Here is a 16,464-nt window from a genome sequence, read left to right as displayed (position 1 = left end):
GGATCCATGGTGCCCCCTGGTGGAGAGGCCTGATGGCAGGCCTTATTCCAGTGGCATCTTAAGTTCCCCCAATGCTCTAGGGCTGGAGACCCCTGGTCTGGGGCAGCCCCAGTGACCTTGGAAGCTGCATCAGACTCTTGAAGCCCTCATTAGAGTACAGCCAGAAGGGCCCCTAGCACCTCTCTCAAGCAGGGGATCACAGATCTCTGCCCTGAGCACCCCAAGTATCATTCCCAGGAAACAAATCCCAAGGCCAGAGTTCTTGCCTCCCCGTTACCTCAAATTGTCTCAGGGATTCCAAGTGATCACAACAGCCCCTCTGCCCGGTGGGTTCTGGCACCCCTACACTTCCATACACCTTAGTCTGTGCTCAGGGCCCATGTGAGACTCACAGGCATTCACAGATGGTCCCTGCCCTTTCCCTGCTTTGGAACCCAGGGCTTTCCTTGGGCTGTGGTCCACACTCCTCCTGATGGGGAAGCTGGACACGGACAGACTGCTGAGGATGACCAAGGCGTGAAGATGGGAAAGGGTGGTGAGCCCCTCACGGATCAGCAGGGAGGTAGAGGTTGTCTTGTAGGCTGGGCCTGGGTACCAGGCCTGAGATTTTCACATGCAGCTTGTCAAAGTTATAAAAATGCACCCATACCCCTAGTGGAATTTCTAGTTTGAAAGACAGATTTACAGGGCGCCTGGTTAATCAGTCAGTTACGCATCTGCCTTCAGCTCAAGTCATGATCCCAGGGTCCTGGGATCAAGCCCCACATCAGGTTCCCTGTAGGGAGCCTGTTTCTCCCTCTCCCATCCATACCCCTACCCATGCTCTCTCTAAATAAATAAAAACAAGTTTATAACTTTGCTTTCTAAAGTTCTTAGCTGTTGAGAAGGCAGGGAAATCTCCCATGGCCATAACTCTGCTCTCATGCAGCCTACTCCCACAAACTCCTCAGTTGCAAGGAGTACGCGACCTCTGAAAGGAAGGACGGTGTCAGCACAAGGGCGGAGTCAGGTTGCAAAGCTGGGCTGACAGGAGATGATGAATGGCACAGGGTCCCCTCAAGTGTGACCCCAGTTAACATCTGCAACGATCTGGATTGAACTTCCTCACATCTAACACACCACGAGAGGAAGGAGTGCTGTTATTTCACATATTACTGAACAGAAGAAAATGCCATTGATCCTAAAACCTTCCACCAGTGCCTAAGAGACCAGAACATCAGTCTGAGAGACCACAGAAATAGGGAGGTGCTTGTCAAATTACGAAATATGCACAAGTCTCTGGGGCTGGAGCTCAGCCCATCTAAGAGCTGAATATCTGGGTCCCAGGGGCTGTCGTTAATAACCTCACGGCTCCTGGGGAGGGTGCCAGGACCCTGCTTGGTGACCGCACAGCCCCATCGTGACCCGTTCAGTGGTGCAGACAGAGGTGGAGGCAGAGCTGCTTAAAACGGTGGATGCGGCTTTATTTACCAAAGGGGCCGGCCCAGGGCTGGTTCTGCCAGCCAGGCCCTCAGGTGGCTGTGGGGTGGTCCCAGCTCAGCTCAGTCCTGGCGGCAAGGCCGGGCCTGCCTCGCCACGGGAGCAGTGCTCCCTCTTGGGGCTCCTGCCCAGTGGCACCGACATGGGTAGCAAGTGCCGGCACTGCCATCTCAGGAAGGCACTTTCAGCTTCGGGGTCCCCAGGAAGAACTGCAGGACACGGTCGGCCAGGAGCGCCAGGCAGAAGTCCAGGAGCAGGACCTGGGCGATGACGAGCTTGAACTGCGGGGCAAGGAGCACTGGTGAGCTGGGTGCCTGCAGATGGGCCCAGGCTGAGTCCTGGGGCCACACCCACGGGGCCACTCACCTCCACGGGGATGTCCACGAGGCCAAACTGACTGTTGAAGTCAGGCGAGGAGCCAAGGAGCAGGCCCACGATGGCCAGGAGCGACACGGCCAGGCTCCACACTAGGGGCCTGTTCTCTGGCAGGCTCTCCATGAACGGTGGGCCCTGTGGGGACAGATGGATGGACAGTCATGTGTTGCAGGGGCCAAGAAAGTGGTCAGGGTGAACTCAGGTCAGGGAAGGGCTGGGCCTCACTTTGTAGTTGATGGCAAAGGTGGCCATCTGCATGGCCATAGCCATGATGTACACGGTGCTGTTGACCAGGCTCGGCTCAAACTCCTTGTACAGGTCCACAAACTGCTCCTGCCTGCAGCGACACATAGGGAACAGGGCTACTCTCTGACCCCCACCATCCCTGCACAAAGCCAGGGTTCTGCCTGGCCGACCCCACCAGTCAGGCCTTGGTTACCCCAGGGCAACGTCTGCATGTGCATCCTCCTGCACCCTCACCGCAGGGACGCTGCCTCCCCTAGGAGCGCTCTGCCCCTCCCCAAGCCCCAGGCTGAGCCAGCACTCACTTCTCGGGGCTCCGGGCCTGGGCCTCGCTGTATAGGTAGACAAGACTCAGGAAGTGCACACAGAACTGGAGCACGACCGTGAGGACAGTGTACAGGTTGAAGATGTTGGGCAGGGGTCGCTCTCGGGAGAGAGTCTTGAGGGGCTGTAGTGGCAGGATAGGGAGTAAGGGTCCAGGCTCACCCTGGGCCTAACCCCCACCCCCCCGGCGCCCCCCCCCCCCGCCCCCCCAGCAGGACTCGTGTAGAGAGCAGTCACCAAATCCTGGAGGTTATGAGTCAGCACCAGACCCCAGAGCCCTGCTCATTCCCCAGCCCCTTAGCCGAGATGATGCCACCACACCCTCACTCAAGGCCTGCACTCCACATAGCAGCCACAGGGTGTTTAAAATCCACCCCCTTCCCCTTGTTCTAGAACAAACCAAAGCCCTCCCTGGGACCCAGCGGGTGCTCATGGTTGACACAACGCACCTCCCACCTCCTCCAGCTACCAGGTGCTCCTTGCATCAGTCCATGTCTATCTATGGCCCTTCTGGCTACCTCCTGGAAGGTTCCCTTATTCCTTATGCATCACACAGGCTCCCCTGAACGATCCCGAGGCTGTCCCCTGTAGCCTGTGACCCACTTTGTATTTTTCATGACACTGAACACTTTCTGAGTGGTCTTGGTAATCATTTCCCCATCTGTCCTCTCTTTGCCTGTGAGCTCTGTGTAGCCCACCTGAGACCCCAGCTGGTGGACAGTGCTGGGGCCCGAGTCGTGCCACTCCGGGCCGGAGCCTCAGCGTGCACCTGCTCTGTCCCCTGATCCCCATCTGTAACATGGGGATGATAGTTCCCACCCCGAGGGCTGCTGTGAAGACGAATGGATGACAAGCGGTGGTGCCTTTAACAGTCCACCCTAGCTGGCCCAGAGGCAGACAGTACTCCTGGGCTGGGGAGGGAGCCCCTGCTTTGCCTGTGGCTCAGCCCACCTTGGAGCGGGAGATGAAGAGGAAGCAGCCGGCCAGCAGCAGCCCCTGCAGCGTGGCCTGGAAGTCACTGAACTTGACGCCCTCCAGGTAGAGAACACTCTGGCTATAGGCCAGGATGAGGGCATTGAGTGCCAGGATCTTGAACATCTGCAGCGTGGTCACCAGTGTGCAGCGGCCCTGCTTGATCACGTGGCAGACTGTGGGGGGGGCCATGAGAGGGGAGGAAGGTGTGGGTGTGGGGGCCCATCAGGATGGGCATGGGGGGAGGAACTGGGGGTGGGACTCACTGCACTGGATGGAGGAGAGCTTGGAGGTGAAAGGGGCAGCGATGCTGGCATCCCCCAGCTTCACGATGGGCGTGCTCTCATCCTCGAGTTCCCGCAGCACCTGGCTCAGGCGGTCCTGTGGGGCAGGCGGCAGGGATAAGACCTGGCCACCAACGGGTGCTGGTGTCCCCCACCTCCTGTGACTCACCCGCTGGGAGGCCAGCTGCTCCTCGGAGGGCGGGAGCCCCGACCTCTGCTTGGCTGCCCTGGAGGTGGCCCGGACGCCGCTGCTGCTCAGGATAGGGCTGTCTCGGGGCCGCCGGCGCCGTTCAACAACTCGCTCAGGGGCATTGGCCAGGAGTGCCACACCTGGGGGGAGGTACATGAGTGTGTGTCTGGAGCTAGAGGGAGCCTGTCACCCCAGGCCTGCTGGCCCTGTGCTGAGTGAAGCCCAGAGCGGAGCATGGAGTGGGGCGTCTGCTCACAGGAGCCAAACCTCCCCATCTCAGCTGATCTCCCCCCAGAGTGCCTCAGAGAGCATTCTATCTTACTTTCTACATTTGGAAAGCAAAACCCAAATACACGGAACTATTTCCAGGGTTGCCTGGGTGGCTCAGTCATTAAGCGTCTGCCTTCAGCTCAGGTCATGATCTCAGGGTCCTGGGATCGAGTCCCGCGTCGGGCTCCCTGCTCAGTGGGGAGCCTGCTTCTCCATCGCCTTCTGCCCCTCCCCCTGCTAGTGCTCTCTTTCTCTCTCAGATAAACAAAAAAATCTTAAAAAAAAAGAAGCTGATTTCCATGGTGTATTGCCAAGGATCACAATTCTAGGACATAATAGTCAATTAATAAAACAGTTAAGGATTTGGAAGGCGCTGTAAGTGGGTCAGGTTTCTTTTTTTTTTTTTAGAGGGGAAGAGTGAGTGTGTATGAGTGCCCTGAAGAGCATGCATGTGAACAGCGGTGGGGGTGGGGGTGTGGGGAAGGGAGGGGTAGAGGGAGAATCTCAAGCAAGCTCTATGCCAAGCCCAGAGCCTGACATAGGGGCTTAATCTCACAATCCTGAGATCATGACCTGAGCCACAATCAAGAGTCAGATGCTTAACAGACTGAGCCACCCAGGTCCCCTGTCAGGTTGGTCTTTTAACATCAACCTGATGACTGCATTCTGTTGACAGAAATCCAAGGCTATAAACGGCTGGCAAATGCCTCAGCTTCCATTTGTGCATCCCCACTTGTCCCATCTCTCCCTGGCCTCTGGCCTCAGCCCCCACATGGTCCCCACACGGTGCCGGGAGGCCTGAACAAACCAAGCTGTGTCTGCCACCTGGAGCCTCCCTGGCTCCCTATGCTCCCAGAAGCTCTGGTGCCCCCCACCCCCACCCCCGCACCTGTGTCCCCTCCAGGCCTGCGGCTCCTCAGATCCCCAATCCCACTGGCGCCTGCCCCATCCCCTCGCTGCCTCCTCAAAGAACTCGCTCAGTGACGTGTCTCTGACACTAAACCCGTGCTGGCAGAACAGCGATGGAAGGGACAGTCCATCAGCTCGCAGGACTCACCCACGTCGGCATGCTTCAGGGCACCCACGTCATTGGTGCCGTCGCCACACATGAGGGTCACGTAGCCCAGCTCCTTCAGGCTGGTGATGACAAACTCCTATGTGCACAGAGATGGGCTGAGTGAGCGCTGTGTGCTGCCCCCAGGGCCCTGCCTGCCCCCTGCCTCCTCTGCACACACCTTCTGTTTGGGGGCCACACGGGCGAACACCTGCACGTGCGGGATGAGGCGAAGCAGCTGCTGGGGGTCCTCAGCCTGCAAGTGGGCCAGGCCATCGCCCGTGAGGCACAGGGCATGCTCCAGGGCCAGCGCCTTCGGGGAGCCCTTGGCCAGGGGCAGCATGACACTGCCATCAATGGAGCGCCACTCGCAGGGTCGACCTGCAGAGCCGGAGCCCAGGGTCAGGGAGAGGGGTTCAGCAACTCCCCCTCACGTGGACCCCATATAAGCGGTCCCAGTCTCATCTCTCTGAAGCACCTTCTTGGTTCTCACCCCTCTTTATCCCTACCAATCCCTGCCCACACCTGCACCCTAGATGCCAGGAACCCCACAGATGTTCACAGAACCCTCCGATACAAAGGATTCAAGAACCCAGAGCCTAGGCCACTGGCCTGAGACCACATGACGCTCAGATTCAAACCCTGACAGCCTAACCTCAGGAGCAAGGCACCCCTGACCCTGGGGCCTGCCTGAAACCCTGCTCTTCCAGGATCAGGGCCCCCTGAGTCACTTCCTTGGGCCAGACCCTGCTTGCCAACCACTTCCTCTTTCTAGATGGCTGGCCCAGGCATCTAGTGATAAACATGGCTAAGGGAGGCCTTCCGGCACTGCACGGCTCATCTGGGCTTCCTGGCTAGGAGGGAAACCAACCTCCACTTGGCTTTTACTGTGGCCGTTTTGTTAGAGCAGCATCACCTGCCAATCAACAGTCCCAACAGCCACCTCTGGGCCACCTGCCTACGATCCCTGGGCTCTACAAGAGCCTAGTGCCTAGAGCTGAGACAGATCTGGGATGAATAGTGCAGACTAGAAGAGCTGGGAAATTCTAGAATCCAGCATAGTTCCAAAGCCAGCACCCTCCTCTGACCTGCAGCCTGGTGACACTCCAGCGCATGTGGCTCCCCAGCCAGGCACCATCCCTTGGCGTCTGAAAGACCCCATATTCCACCAGTTGGAGGTGAGGGGCTGGATTTGCTCCTCAGTTGGTTCTACTCAGGGGCACCGGTTACTCAGGAGTGGCCAGAGGCCATGAGCTCTGGAGTCAGAACATCCGGGTTCAAATCCTTAGTCACAGTGTCACTTGAGTGACTGAAGTAGGTGAGTTTACTTCTATTTCCTTGTCTATAAATTGGGGGGCCCAACAGCAGACCTGTTCAGTTTCCTCCTATGTGGTGCGGGGATGATAAGGCCTCCCATATGTGGCAGACAGACTAACGTGTAACACATACCAAGCCCTTTGCCTGGGGTCTGGCCATGCTGAGCATGAGCACCAGTATCCCTGTGCTTAGGAGGAGAGCCCTCGCCTCACACAGGCAGCCTGCCAGACCCAAGGCAGGCAGGAGGATAGGAAACACGGCCCGGTCTGACGACAACCAACCACCCCAGTTGTCAGTCGTCACTGATCCCAGAGCCAGTGACTTCCTGCATGCTGCTGGGACACGCGGGTGTGGAGCTCCTTGGCCAGAGGGCCTGAGCATGCCGACAAGGCAAGGCCGTGTTCCAGAGGCTGGTGTCACAGGTCCTGGATGACACTGGGTGTGTTCGATCAGGCCCGCAATGCCAGCGGGCCACTAGACGGGCTGTTCTTGCATTCAGGGTCCCCCCAGCCTACGGCCCCATGGTCCCTCACCTTTCTGCATGGGAGGCTGCAGGATCAGCGTTTGTGCCTTTTCAATGAAGTGCAGCTCCTGAGCCACGTGGCAGGCAGTGAGCGGGTTGTCACCTGTGATCATGACCACCTGAGGAGAGGACAGAGGCTCCATGGGGCAGGGCCCAGCAGGTCAGAACTCCAGCCTGGAGACCTGGCGGCTGAGGCCCCTCTAAAGAAGGCCACAGAAGGAGGTGTTGGCCCCGATGCAGAATGGGCTTCCAGGAGCCACAGTCCACCCCAACCTGGTGCTGTTTTATGCAAACGATACATGTATGTGTGTCTGAAAACACCCACAGCCTTTATCCACAATATAGACTAAGAACCAGCCATTAGCGTGGACCCTCTTGGCTTGGTAGCTGCCCCAGGCAGAAGGGCACAGATGCTCCACCTTTCTCACTGAGAGCCTGGTGATGGGAAGATGGGCTGTGACGGCTGAGGGCCAGGTGGGGGCTATTAATGTCACCACCTCTGAGACTGCTCACTCACCTCCCACATCCTAAACTGCATCTTGAGTCCCAAACTAGAAAACAGAAACCACAGGACAGATGGATGTGTTCAAGAGTCACCTCCACATCTCCTGTCCCAGCCCAGCTCTTCCTTTCCAGGATGGGGTGGGTTGGGGGAATTGCCCTCAACTCCCAGGGATGCTGGGGGCCAAGGAAGCAACCTGAGAAGGGTGGGCACAGGCCAGGTCCCAAAGCATCCTCAGACTCGGGACAACGTGAGCACCAGAGCCACGATGAAGCTCGGCCAAAATCCAAGAAAGACATCCTTGCTACTGAGACCTGCACCACTGAGGGGGATCTGTCCTCTGTGGTCATATCACCCTCCCTGGAAGAAGGAGCCAAGATCCACCCACCTGCCCACCCACCCTTGGGGCCCAGTGGGGAGGGGTCCAGAAGCTGTACCCGGTGGGATGCATTCTGGATCTCGCGGATCACGGCCTTAGAGTCAGCCTTGAGAGGGCAGGAGACCACAATGAAGCCAACGAACTTGAGGTTGCACTCCAGGGCCTCCCGTTTGATCTCCCGGGCCTGTGTAGGGACATATGAGTACCCGCATGACCCATCTCTCCTCCATTTCTGAGCTGGGGGGGGGGGGGGGCCGTCAGGGACAGGCCCATCCTATAGAAGGAACATTTGAGGGTTAGGTGAGAAATGGGGAGGACACTAGGCACCCCGGACGCACAGGGCCTCAGCAGTGCTGCGAGGTTCCCCCACCACAGGGCCTTTACTCCGTGCTGTGCGAAACAGCAGGGCATAAGCCTGTGTGACTCGGCTCCCAAGACAGTAAAGTCAGACCCTCCTTTTGTTATTCACTGAGCGCAATCTCACCCTGAACCTCATACCAGAAACCCCAAACTCTTCTCCTCACAGAGCTTGCCTTCTACCGGAAGAGATGTATAATAAAGAAAGTCACAGAAATCAGAACACTAACTGCCACTAACTGCAGGGGAATGGGGCAGACAGGCTCAGGGAGTGGCACCGAGCAGGCTGGTTCTGAGGGCAGGGCACTGAGCCACAACCTGGTGTGCGTTCTGGAAGGATTTCTCAGCTGTCAGGTAGAAGTGGACTGGATGAGAGGTAAGGTGGAAGCAGAGAGAGCAGTGCTGATGGTGGAGGTGGGAGGAGAGCCGGTAACTGACCGGACATGGGGTGTGACACAGAGCTGGAGATGCCCCATGACCATGTGGTGACTGAGTGGTCGGGCAGGGTAGGGGCAGAACCAGGCTGGAGACAGGAATCCAAGGCGCCTCCTGATGATCCCTGGGGAGGTATAAGGACCCAAGGGTGTGGGGTAAGAGGCTGGATGGAGGCGGGGCCTGGTTGCGCTCTGCAGGAAATGGCCTCAGGAGCCAGGATGGGATGGCGTCCCATAAAGGGCAGGGTACACAGTAGGGAAGGGACCCAGGGCTGAGTGCCACTCAGGGCCTCCCAAGGTAGAGGCCCAGAAGGAGGAAGAAGGAATCGTGCCTGCTCATAGTGAGGCTGCAGGGAACAGAAGACGGTATGGATGAGGGGCCAGCAGGTGGGGAGCCTGGGCCCTTACCTGCTGGTGGGTGAGGTGCCCCAGCTCCTTGTACCCCAGCGCCAGGACTCGGGCTCCTTCCCGGGAAATCTCCGTGTGGATGTGGTGGTAGTCAGGTGGGCACTGGGCGAACTGCAGGGAACGCAGGGGATGTCACCGACCGCCCCGCGCCCCCCTTCCCCTGGGGCCGGGACTGGCTCACCATGGAGTGCAGGGTTTCAGGGGCCCCCTTCACAGCCGCGATGTAGCAGAGATCAGTGGAGCCTAGCTTCTCATAGGAGGCGAGCACGGACATTCGCTTTAGGGCACTGGCAAAATGAAAGCGCTGGTGAATTTTCAGCCCCTGAGTTTTAATACTTCGGGGGAATACTTTCTCATCTGGAAACAAATAAGTACGAATCCTGAGGGCCTTCGCTCCACAGAGGCAGCCAAGCCCCCGCCTCCCCTTTCCGCCCCTCTCTTCCCCCCCGCCCAGACCCAGACCCTGCAGGGTGTTTGAGGGGCTCCTCGCTCCAGGAAGGGTCAGAACTGGGAGACCTGTACCCAGAGGACCTTGCCCGTGGCTTCTGGAAGGGTGGGGGCAGGCTCAACTCCCAAGGGGTGGACTGTCTCAGGTCAGAGGTGAGCCTGTGCCCACCGCCTAAGGGACCATCAGAGTTGTGGGCCTGCCTGGCCCTGAGTTGGACACATGGGTGTCTCTGAGGGGTGCAGCCCACCTGCCCAGGGGTGCAAGAGTGGGCAGTTCCTCCCAGCCGCGCCCGAAGCTCCAGCCCCTCACCTTTGGTCAGTGTCCAGTCCACGGCTGTCAGCATAGCCTTCTCGAGGGGGTCACCCACAAGGGTGCCATCATCCAGTTGCATGAGGGAGTGGCATGAGGCCAGAGCACGGTGCGTTTCTACGGGGATGCCGGACACAGGAGTGACCTCCTTCCCATCTCTGTAAGGACAGGAAACAACTAGTTATGGAGTAGAGGGACCCCAGGGAATTGCTAGCCAGGATGAGGGACGGGCCCCCACTTGGTGCCATTCATTGCAGGGGCTGAGAGAGATGCACGGTCTTGGTCCTCCTGACACCTGTGCCTATCTCATGGATGCCCCTAGATATCATATGGCTGCTTGGGGTGGGGTGGAGCCGAGCCACGACGCCGCTGTTACACTGAGGAATGTCAGGGAGCCCCCCCAACCCGGTCAGACGGCTCCAAGTGGGTGCTATCTGTCCCCTTAGCTCCCACCTGCTGGGCAAGAGGCCCAAGCCACCCATACTCACCTGAGCCCAGCCACCCCACGGACGACCAAGCTGTCGCTAGTGAGGGTCCCTGTCTTGTCGAAGCAGCACACCTCTACTTTGCCGGCGAATGGAATCCGGAAGGGCTCCGTGCAGTACATGTCTGGGAGGAGGGGAGCCAGGGTCAGGGGTTCTGCCAGGCCCCAGCCCACGCAGCACTCCTCGCCCTGTCCCAGGCACTCACATAGCTTGGCCAGGGCGATGAGGGAGGTGTTGACAGCCAGAGACAACTCAATGGGCAGCTCAGGGGGCACGACCGAGGTGAGGATCAGAGTGCATTCCAGAAACAGCTTGTAGCGGTTCCGGCTGGGGTCCTTGGTGCCTGCAGAGACAGGGCCTGCCAGCCTGGGTGCCATGGGGGTGGGGCCCAGCAGACAGGGGAGGGGCCCCAGAGCATACCTTCAATCCACACGTAGGCGGCTGCTGCAATGGCAAAGACCAGGAGGAAGAGGATGAAAATGAAAGTCTCCAGGTTGTTTGCAGTCACCCTCTTGACTCCAAAGAGGATGGTGCGCAGCAGCTTGCCCTAGAGGGCCAGAGAGTTAGAGGCCTTTCCTGGCAGGGGGTGGCCTCCCGCACCCCAGAGCATCAGGGCCAGATTCTTCCTCTGCTGATGGGGAGTGCCTGCCCTGGGTCCACCCGCTGAGTCCTGCAGCCATGACACAGGGGACCACACAGCTATGTGGGTGGCTGCCACTCAGCTAAGGGCTATAGACACCAGTGGCCAAAAATTGGGGGTCAGGGAAAGAAGTGGCTGAGATGGGGGACTGAGTCTTCTGGAAGGAGATCTGGTCAATCACCTCTACGAGGCAGCCCTCATGACACTTTAGTGAAGAGTTTATGGGTATAACTCTGTTCATGACCCCAGTGTGTATGGCAACAGCCCATTTCCTGTCTGCGCTCCCCACCAGAACCTCAGTGTCGGATAGTGGGCCTGGTGTGTAGGGCTCACGTCTGCACCCTGGCCCCAGGCGGGTACCTGTTGTCAGAATAAGTCTGTGGCGGGGACGTTCTGGGGTCCGAAAGAGCCACCGTCTCAACTGTCTGCCACCCGCCCTGGGGCCTACCCTCCCCAGAGCCAGACAAGGGTCCATACCTGGGATGTGTTGAATCCGGTCCTGAGAACGTAGGCCACACATCCACTGTCGACTGCTGCAAAGACAAATGGAAGCAGCATTGTTTGTGTCTGTTCATCCCCACTCCCTCACAGCCAAGCAGATATGTTGGCTGGGGGTGTGGGGCAGGGATTGCAGGGGCCAGGACACCCCAGACCCCCCAAGGCACCTACGCTTCAGGCCCGTGGTGGCCTTCTGCGGCGGGATGTGCTGCACCACCTTGGTGCCCCCAAAGATGACGTGGAGCCGGGAGTCGGCCTGGAGGTCCAGGACCCGGTCAGGGTTAAGGTCTTCAATGGGCTCCTGAGGAGGAAGGAGAGGGTGGTGAGGACGCTCTCACCTCAGCCTCCTTCTCTGTCCCCAGTCTCACAAGAGCAGGCCCCTGGGGCTGGGATGAGCCACTCCGACCCCCACAGGGCTCCCAGCCTAACGCAGCACGTCCAACCAGGCGGCCTGCCCTGTCTTCTCTCCACCTGCACCTGCTGTGTCGACTCCTTGTGATCTCGCAACTGGCCTCACAGAGGATTCACGCTCTCCTGGTTTCCCTCAGCCCACGTCAGTCTGATGTCTCTGGTCCCTGGCCTGGACAACCCCTGACGATCTTGGCCTCTCTTCCTTCCTTCCTTCTCATCGCCACCGAGCTCCCCTTCATCCAGGGGGAAGACCACCAGGAAATCTGGCAGCTCCAACTAGGCACCAGAGCCACTCTGCCCCCTCTAGCCTCCTAGGTCAGGGCTCCGTCCCTCCTCTGTCCGAGCCTGGGCAGGAGGGTGGCCCAGCCACCAGCCCTCTCGCTCCCCAGCGAATGGGCCAGTGACACACCTGGGTGGACTGAGTCTGCCCCCCGCCCCGCCCCCCGCACCTTCATCTGTGGCACCGACTCCCCTGTGAGCATGGCCTCGTCCACAATGCAGCGGCCCCGCAGCAGCAACACGTCACACGGCACTAGGTTCTCCTGCGGGGAGCGGCCTGCAGGAAGGGGCAGGAGTGTTGCAGAGGAGCTGAGAGAAAGGGCTCCCACCAGGACAGACCAGAAGCGTGCCTCACCGATGGAGACGATGTCTCCGGGGACAATCTCATCGCTGGCGATGGGCCTCCACTTCCGGCTACGGTAGACCTGGGCGGAGGTGAGGTGCAGTTAGCTCTGGGTCTCACAGTGGGCTCGATGCAGGTGCATCCCTAGAGCTGACCTCACCCTGCCCCCGCTCCAGGCCCACCCCAAGACTGGCAGGAGCCTCCCCCCAACCCCCATCTTCCCGCTGGCCACACCTGGATCATGTGGGGCTTGTTGCCCATCTTCCGGATCTCTGACATGTTCCGCATCTGCTGCTGCACCAGGGAGGCCTCGAAGGCCACCAGCATGGAGAGTGTGAAGACGCTGTAGTACCAATACTCATCCAGACACCAGAGCCCCACGCAAAACACCTGCAGGACACAGCCTGTGTGTCCACACCCCCGCCCGGCCATCCACGGGAGCACATGAAGACACCTGTGGAGGCTGGGAAGGCACACCGAGGGCTGTTCCGCCCATGGGCTCAGACCCAGGAGGACACAGAGGCAATTTCAGGTCTGGAGATGGAGATTGCTCTAGCTGTGAAAGCCCCAGGGAGCAGGAGGGGGTGGGGGAGGGCCCAAGCTGCTGCTTTACCTGGAACACGAAGAAGGGCGCTGTGGCTCTCTCTTTGAACAACTCTGAGAAGTCAGGCACCACCATCTCAGCCCTACGAGAGACCAGACCCCACATCCTGTTCACGATACGAGCCTCAGAGGTCCCACCCTGACACCTCCACTCAGGGCACTGCAGGCCTCCCCGGGAAATGAGAAGCCAGAAGGGACACTCCACTTGACTACGGCTCTCCTTGTCCCCGAGTCACCGGGGCAAGCAAGCTAACTGCTGCCAGCCTCCTCCGCAGCACCCAGGTAAAGCTTCTGAACCAGTGCCAGGCTGTTCAGGCAGCCACCACCCAAGCAAGGCCAGAGTGAGACACAGCCCGTCATCAGGCTGAGTAAGAAGGCAGGCAGAGAAGGAGCACCTGACTGTGGGATGGGAGCCCTGAAGCGGCACAGAAAAGGCCCGGCAGCTGGGCACTGAGGAGTTCTGGGGCCTGAGGCCCACCCCGAGCTGGAGAGGGGAGGTCTGGAGCTGAAATTTTCCGAAAACTCCCTTAATAAAAGCCCCAGAATTTGAGGAGTAGGGCCTAAGGGTGTGTTCTGTGGCACTGTGTGGGGTGGCCCAGTCTGGCCAGGGGGGCAGCCAGGTCAACTGGGGCCACCCTCGCCCTGCCCTTGGAGACGTGTCCTAGATATGGGGTGTGAGAAAAAGAAACCACTGTGATAAAAACAAACAACAACAACCAGGCCCCATTCTGTATTATTCAAGTGACTTCGCATGAGCCGGGAAGGTGTGAAAGGGGACATCCCAAGCCACCACCAAGGCTGACCTCAGGCAGGGAAGATAGGTAAAATTTCTTATAAATCTCCCTATTAGATTGCTACTTGTGATGATATATCTGTAATTTTTAAAAAGTAGTTGAGTCAGGGAAGAATTCCCTAAAAGTTCTGGGGGTTTTCAGGTCCAGGACGATCATCATGGTGGCAGGGCCAGGGGCTCTGAAGATGAACAAGGGGGTCTGAAGCCCTGCTCTGCCCCCTCCCAGTGGTGTGTGGGCACTGGTGGTTTCTCGGATTAAAAGGAGGAAGCATGTACAAGGCATCTGCTATCACGCCTGGTACAAAGGAGAGCTACTGTGATCGCCGACAACTCCTTTTACCACTCTTCCCAAAGTGCTGGTATGAGTTTGAGGAGCACGGTGACAACTTACACTTAAAAGAAAATTTTAAAAACAAAGAGAAATCCTACAATAATTACAAAACGATGATCAACAGTCATCTCTCTGGGGCCTCGGGCCAGGCTCCCATGAAGAGCTGTATATGCTCCTGCCGGAGGGCCCTCCAGGGTCCTTGTCAGCAGGCAAGGCCAGGGGAGACAAGACTAGAGCATGTTTCTCAAAAGGTGGCCGCCATCTTCATCTGGGATGTACTGTGGACCCCTCCACCCCAAGTCCCCATTTCCTAGGCACCAGGACTCAGGAGCGCGGCAGGGCAGAAAGCCAGGAAAGGAGCCAGAGGCTCGGCCAAGCACCCACGCTGTGACCACGGGCGGAGCACCAGCCCTGTCACTGCACACGGGCATGTCGGGACTCACTTGTTGCTCCCAAACTTCTTCTCAGCTGCACGGATCTCTGAGTCCTCCTGGAACCCTCTGCTGCTCTGGTAGTATGAGAAGGCATTTCCCACGGGAAAGGCCACAGGGAGGAAGCGCTTCTTCTCCAGGGCGTCGTAGGAATACTTGATCTTCTGGAATTCGAAGGACAGCACCTCCTGTCCGTCCTCACCCTGTGGGAGCAGGCGTTGTCTATGGCAGAAGGCCCGCACCTGGGGGTGTCTGTCAGTGCCTGGGAGTCCCACCCAAGCCCTGTGCCGAGCAGCCCAGCGGCTGGTCCCTACCTCGTCCCGGTGCAGGGCCACGAGCTCAGTGGAGCCATTGTTGGGGGTCGGCACCACCTTCACGAAGGTTGCTTTGCTGGGGTCGTACTCCTGCGAGAGGCAAAGTACTGCTGCTGAGCCCTTCTTAACCCCCAGCTCCACAGCCCCCCCGCCCCCCCGCCCCCCAGGGAAGGTTGCAAGCACAGCCGCTCTGGGCTCTGGCCTATCTACTCCCAGTCTGTCACGGAGACAAAGACACCACCTCGCCACACCTCTGGTCTTGTATCGTAAAATCGGAGTCACGGACGGCACCCCAAGCCTGGGGCCCTGCTGAAGAACGTCCCCTGCACGACCTGCATCCCTCAAAGCACGTGGGCCAAGCCCTGTCACAGCCCAGTGGCCTGGTGCTGCTCTGCGTCCCCTCCCTTAACTATTCATTTCAAGTCCTGAAGTGACGAGGGACAACGAGGCTCAAGGCTCGTCCTTGCCTCAGCCAAGGGCCTCGGCACCAGTCGTTTTCTCTGCCTGGAACACGTGCTCACCCAGTCAGCTTCAAGCCTTTGCTCAAACGTCACCTTCCTAGGAGACCTCCCCTGGAGGAGGGTCCACGTGAAGGGCCCTCACAGTGTTCCTCTCCTCAGCCCGGGTTTTCCTCTCTTTAGCAGAGGCAGCTGAGCGCGAGCTCTACCTCTCTCACCAACACCATGAAGGCAAGGGCTCTTGTCTGTTTGGTTCACTGCTGTTTCCTCAGCACCTAAGACGTGGAGGCACTGGATGAAGCTCAGTTAGCGCGGCCTCAAGCCTGAGCTGCACCCATCTCACCCATCTGTGCCGGCCTGTGGTGTATGTGTTTGCGGGCAGAGGTACCAAATGGCGACCCTCAGAAGAAAAGCCCTGCCCCTTGGGGAGTCCATGGGCCTCTGGGCAGGCAGAAAATGATGACAAAGACTTAATGAACTCTGGTAACACCATGGTAAAAAAAAGTGCAAAGTGGGGCGCCTGGGTGGCTCAGTCGTTAAGCGTCTGCCTTTGGCTCAGGTCATGATCCCAGGGTCCTGGAATCGAGCCCCACATCGGGCTCCCTGCTCAGCCGGGAGCCTGCTTCTCCCTCTCCCACTCCCCCTGCTTGTGTTCCCTCTCTTGCTGTGTCTCTCTCTGTCAAATAAATAAATCTTAAAAAAAAAAAGTGCGAAGTGCTACACAGGGCCACAGCCATGCCAAGCACTTCACAGTTTTTTGCAGTTTTTTCTCACAGTGGCACGGTGAGTGGGTGTTACGGTTCTCACTTTACACAAGGGAAAAGTGAAACAAAAAGAGAAGCACCCCTGTCTGCAATCTCTGATTCAAGCCCAGATCTGCCCATCCTCACTCTGCAGTCGGTTAGCTCCTCCTTGTTCTCCATCCCTGGAGAGGAAGTTAACACTCACGCTTTTTAGCTGGAGGCCAAAAGGCAGTTGGAAGTTTGCGGGGGGGGGGGGGGGGGGGGGGG

At 58.6% G+C, this 16,464-nt stretch overlaps 1 protein-coding gene across 1 annotated transcript in view; it reads right to left on the bottom strand.

Annotated features, from left to right (window-relative positions):
• Nucleotides 1–1,441: 1,441 nt before the first annotated feature.
• Nucleotides 1,442–16,464, bottom strand: part of ATP13A1 (ATPase 13A1) — a 16,561-nt gene continuing 1,538 nt past the window's right edge. Inside the window, exons 2-26 of the mRNA XM_021683239.1 lie at nt 14,997–15,086; nt 14,695–14,885; nt 13,138–13,210; nt 12,759–12,914; nt 12,537–12,606; nt 12,352–12,458; nt 11,663–11,792; nt 11,471–11,526; nt 10,774–10,900; nt 10,559–10,696; nt 10,357–10,477; nt 9,869–10,026; nt 9,293–9,468; nt 9,112–9,222; nt 7,971–8,096; nt 7,042–7,150; nt 5,373–5,572; nt 5,195–5,291; nt 3,847–4,007; nt 3,660–3,774; nt 3,373–3,569; nt 2,403–2,545; nt 2,080–2,191; nt 1,846–1,989; nt 1,442–1,760 (exon numbers count right to left, since the gene is read on the bottom strand). Of these exons, the coding sequence (XP_021538914.1) occupies nt 1,650–1,760; nt 1,846–1,989; nt 2,080–2,191; nt 2,403–2,545; nt 3,373–3,569; nt 3,660–3,774; nt 3,847–4,007; nt 5,195–5,291; nt 5,373–5,572; nt 7,042–7,150; nt 7,971–8,096; nt 9,112–9,222; nt 9,293–9,468; nt 9,869–10,026; nt 10,357–10,477; nt 10,559–10,696; nt 10,774–10,900; nt 11,471–11,526; nt 11,663–11,792; nt 12,352–12,458; nt 12,537–12,606; nt 12,759–12,914; nt 13,138–13,210; nt 14,695–14,885; nt 14,997–15,086 (3,219 nt within the window). The 3' untranslated portion in view covers nt 1,442–1,649. The remainder of the gene's footprint in view (nt 1,761–1,845; nt 1,990–2,079; nt 2,192–2,402; nt 2,546–3,372; nt 3,570–3,659; nt 3,775–3,846; nt 4,008–5,194; nt 5,292–5,372; nt 5,573–7,041; nt 7,151–7,970; nt 8,097–9,111; nt 9,223–9,292; nt 9,469–9,868; nt 10,027–10,356; nt 10,478–10,558; nt 10,697–10,773; nt 10,901–11,470; nt 11,527–11,662; nt 11,793–12,351; nt 12,459–12,536; nt 12,607–12,758; nt 12,915–13,137; nt 13,211–14,694; nt 14,886–14,996; nt 15,087–16,464) is intronic.

Source organism: Neomonachus schauinslandi, chromosome 1 (assembly GCF_002201575.2).
Source record: "Neomonachus schauinslandi chromosome 1, ASM220157v2, whole genome shotgun sequence".
Classification (NCBI taxonomy): Eukaryota; Metazoa; Chordata; class Mammalia; order Carnivora; family Phocidae; genus Neomonachus; species Neomonachus schauinslandi.
The sequence above is the reverse complement of the archived record's forward strand: the minus strand, read 5'-3'. Positions and strand labels throughout refer to the sequence as shown.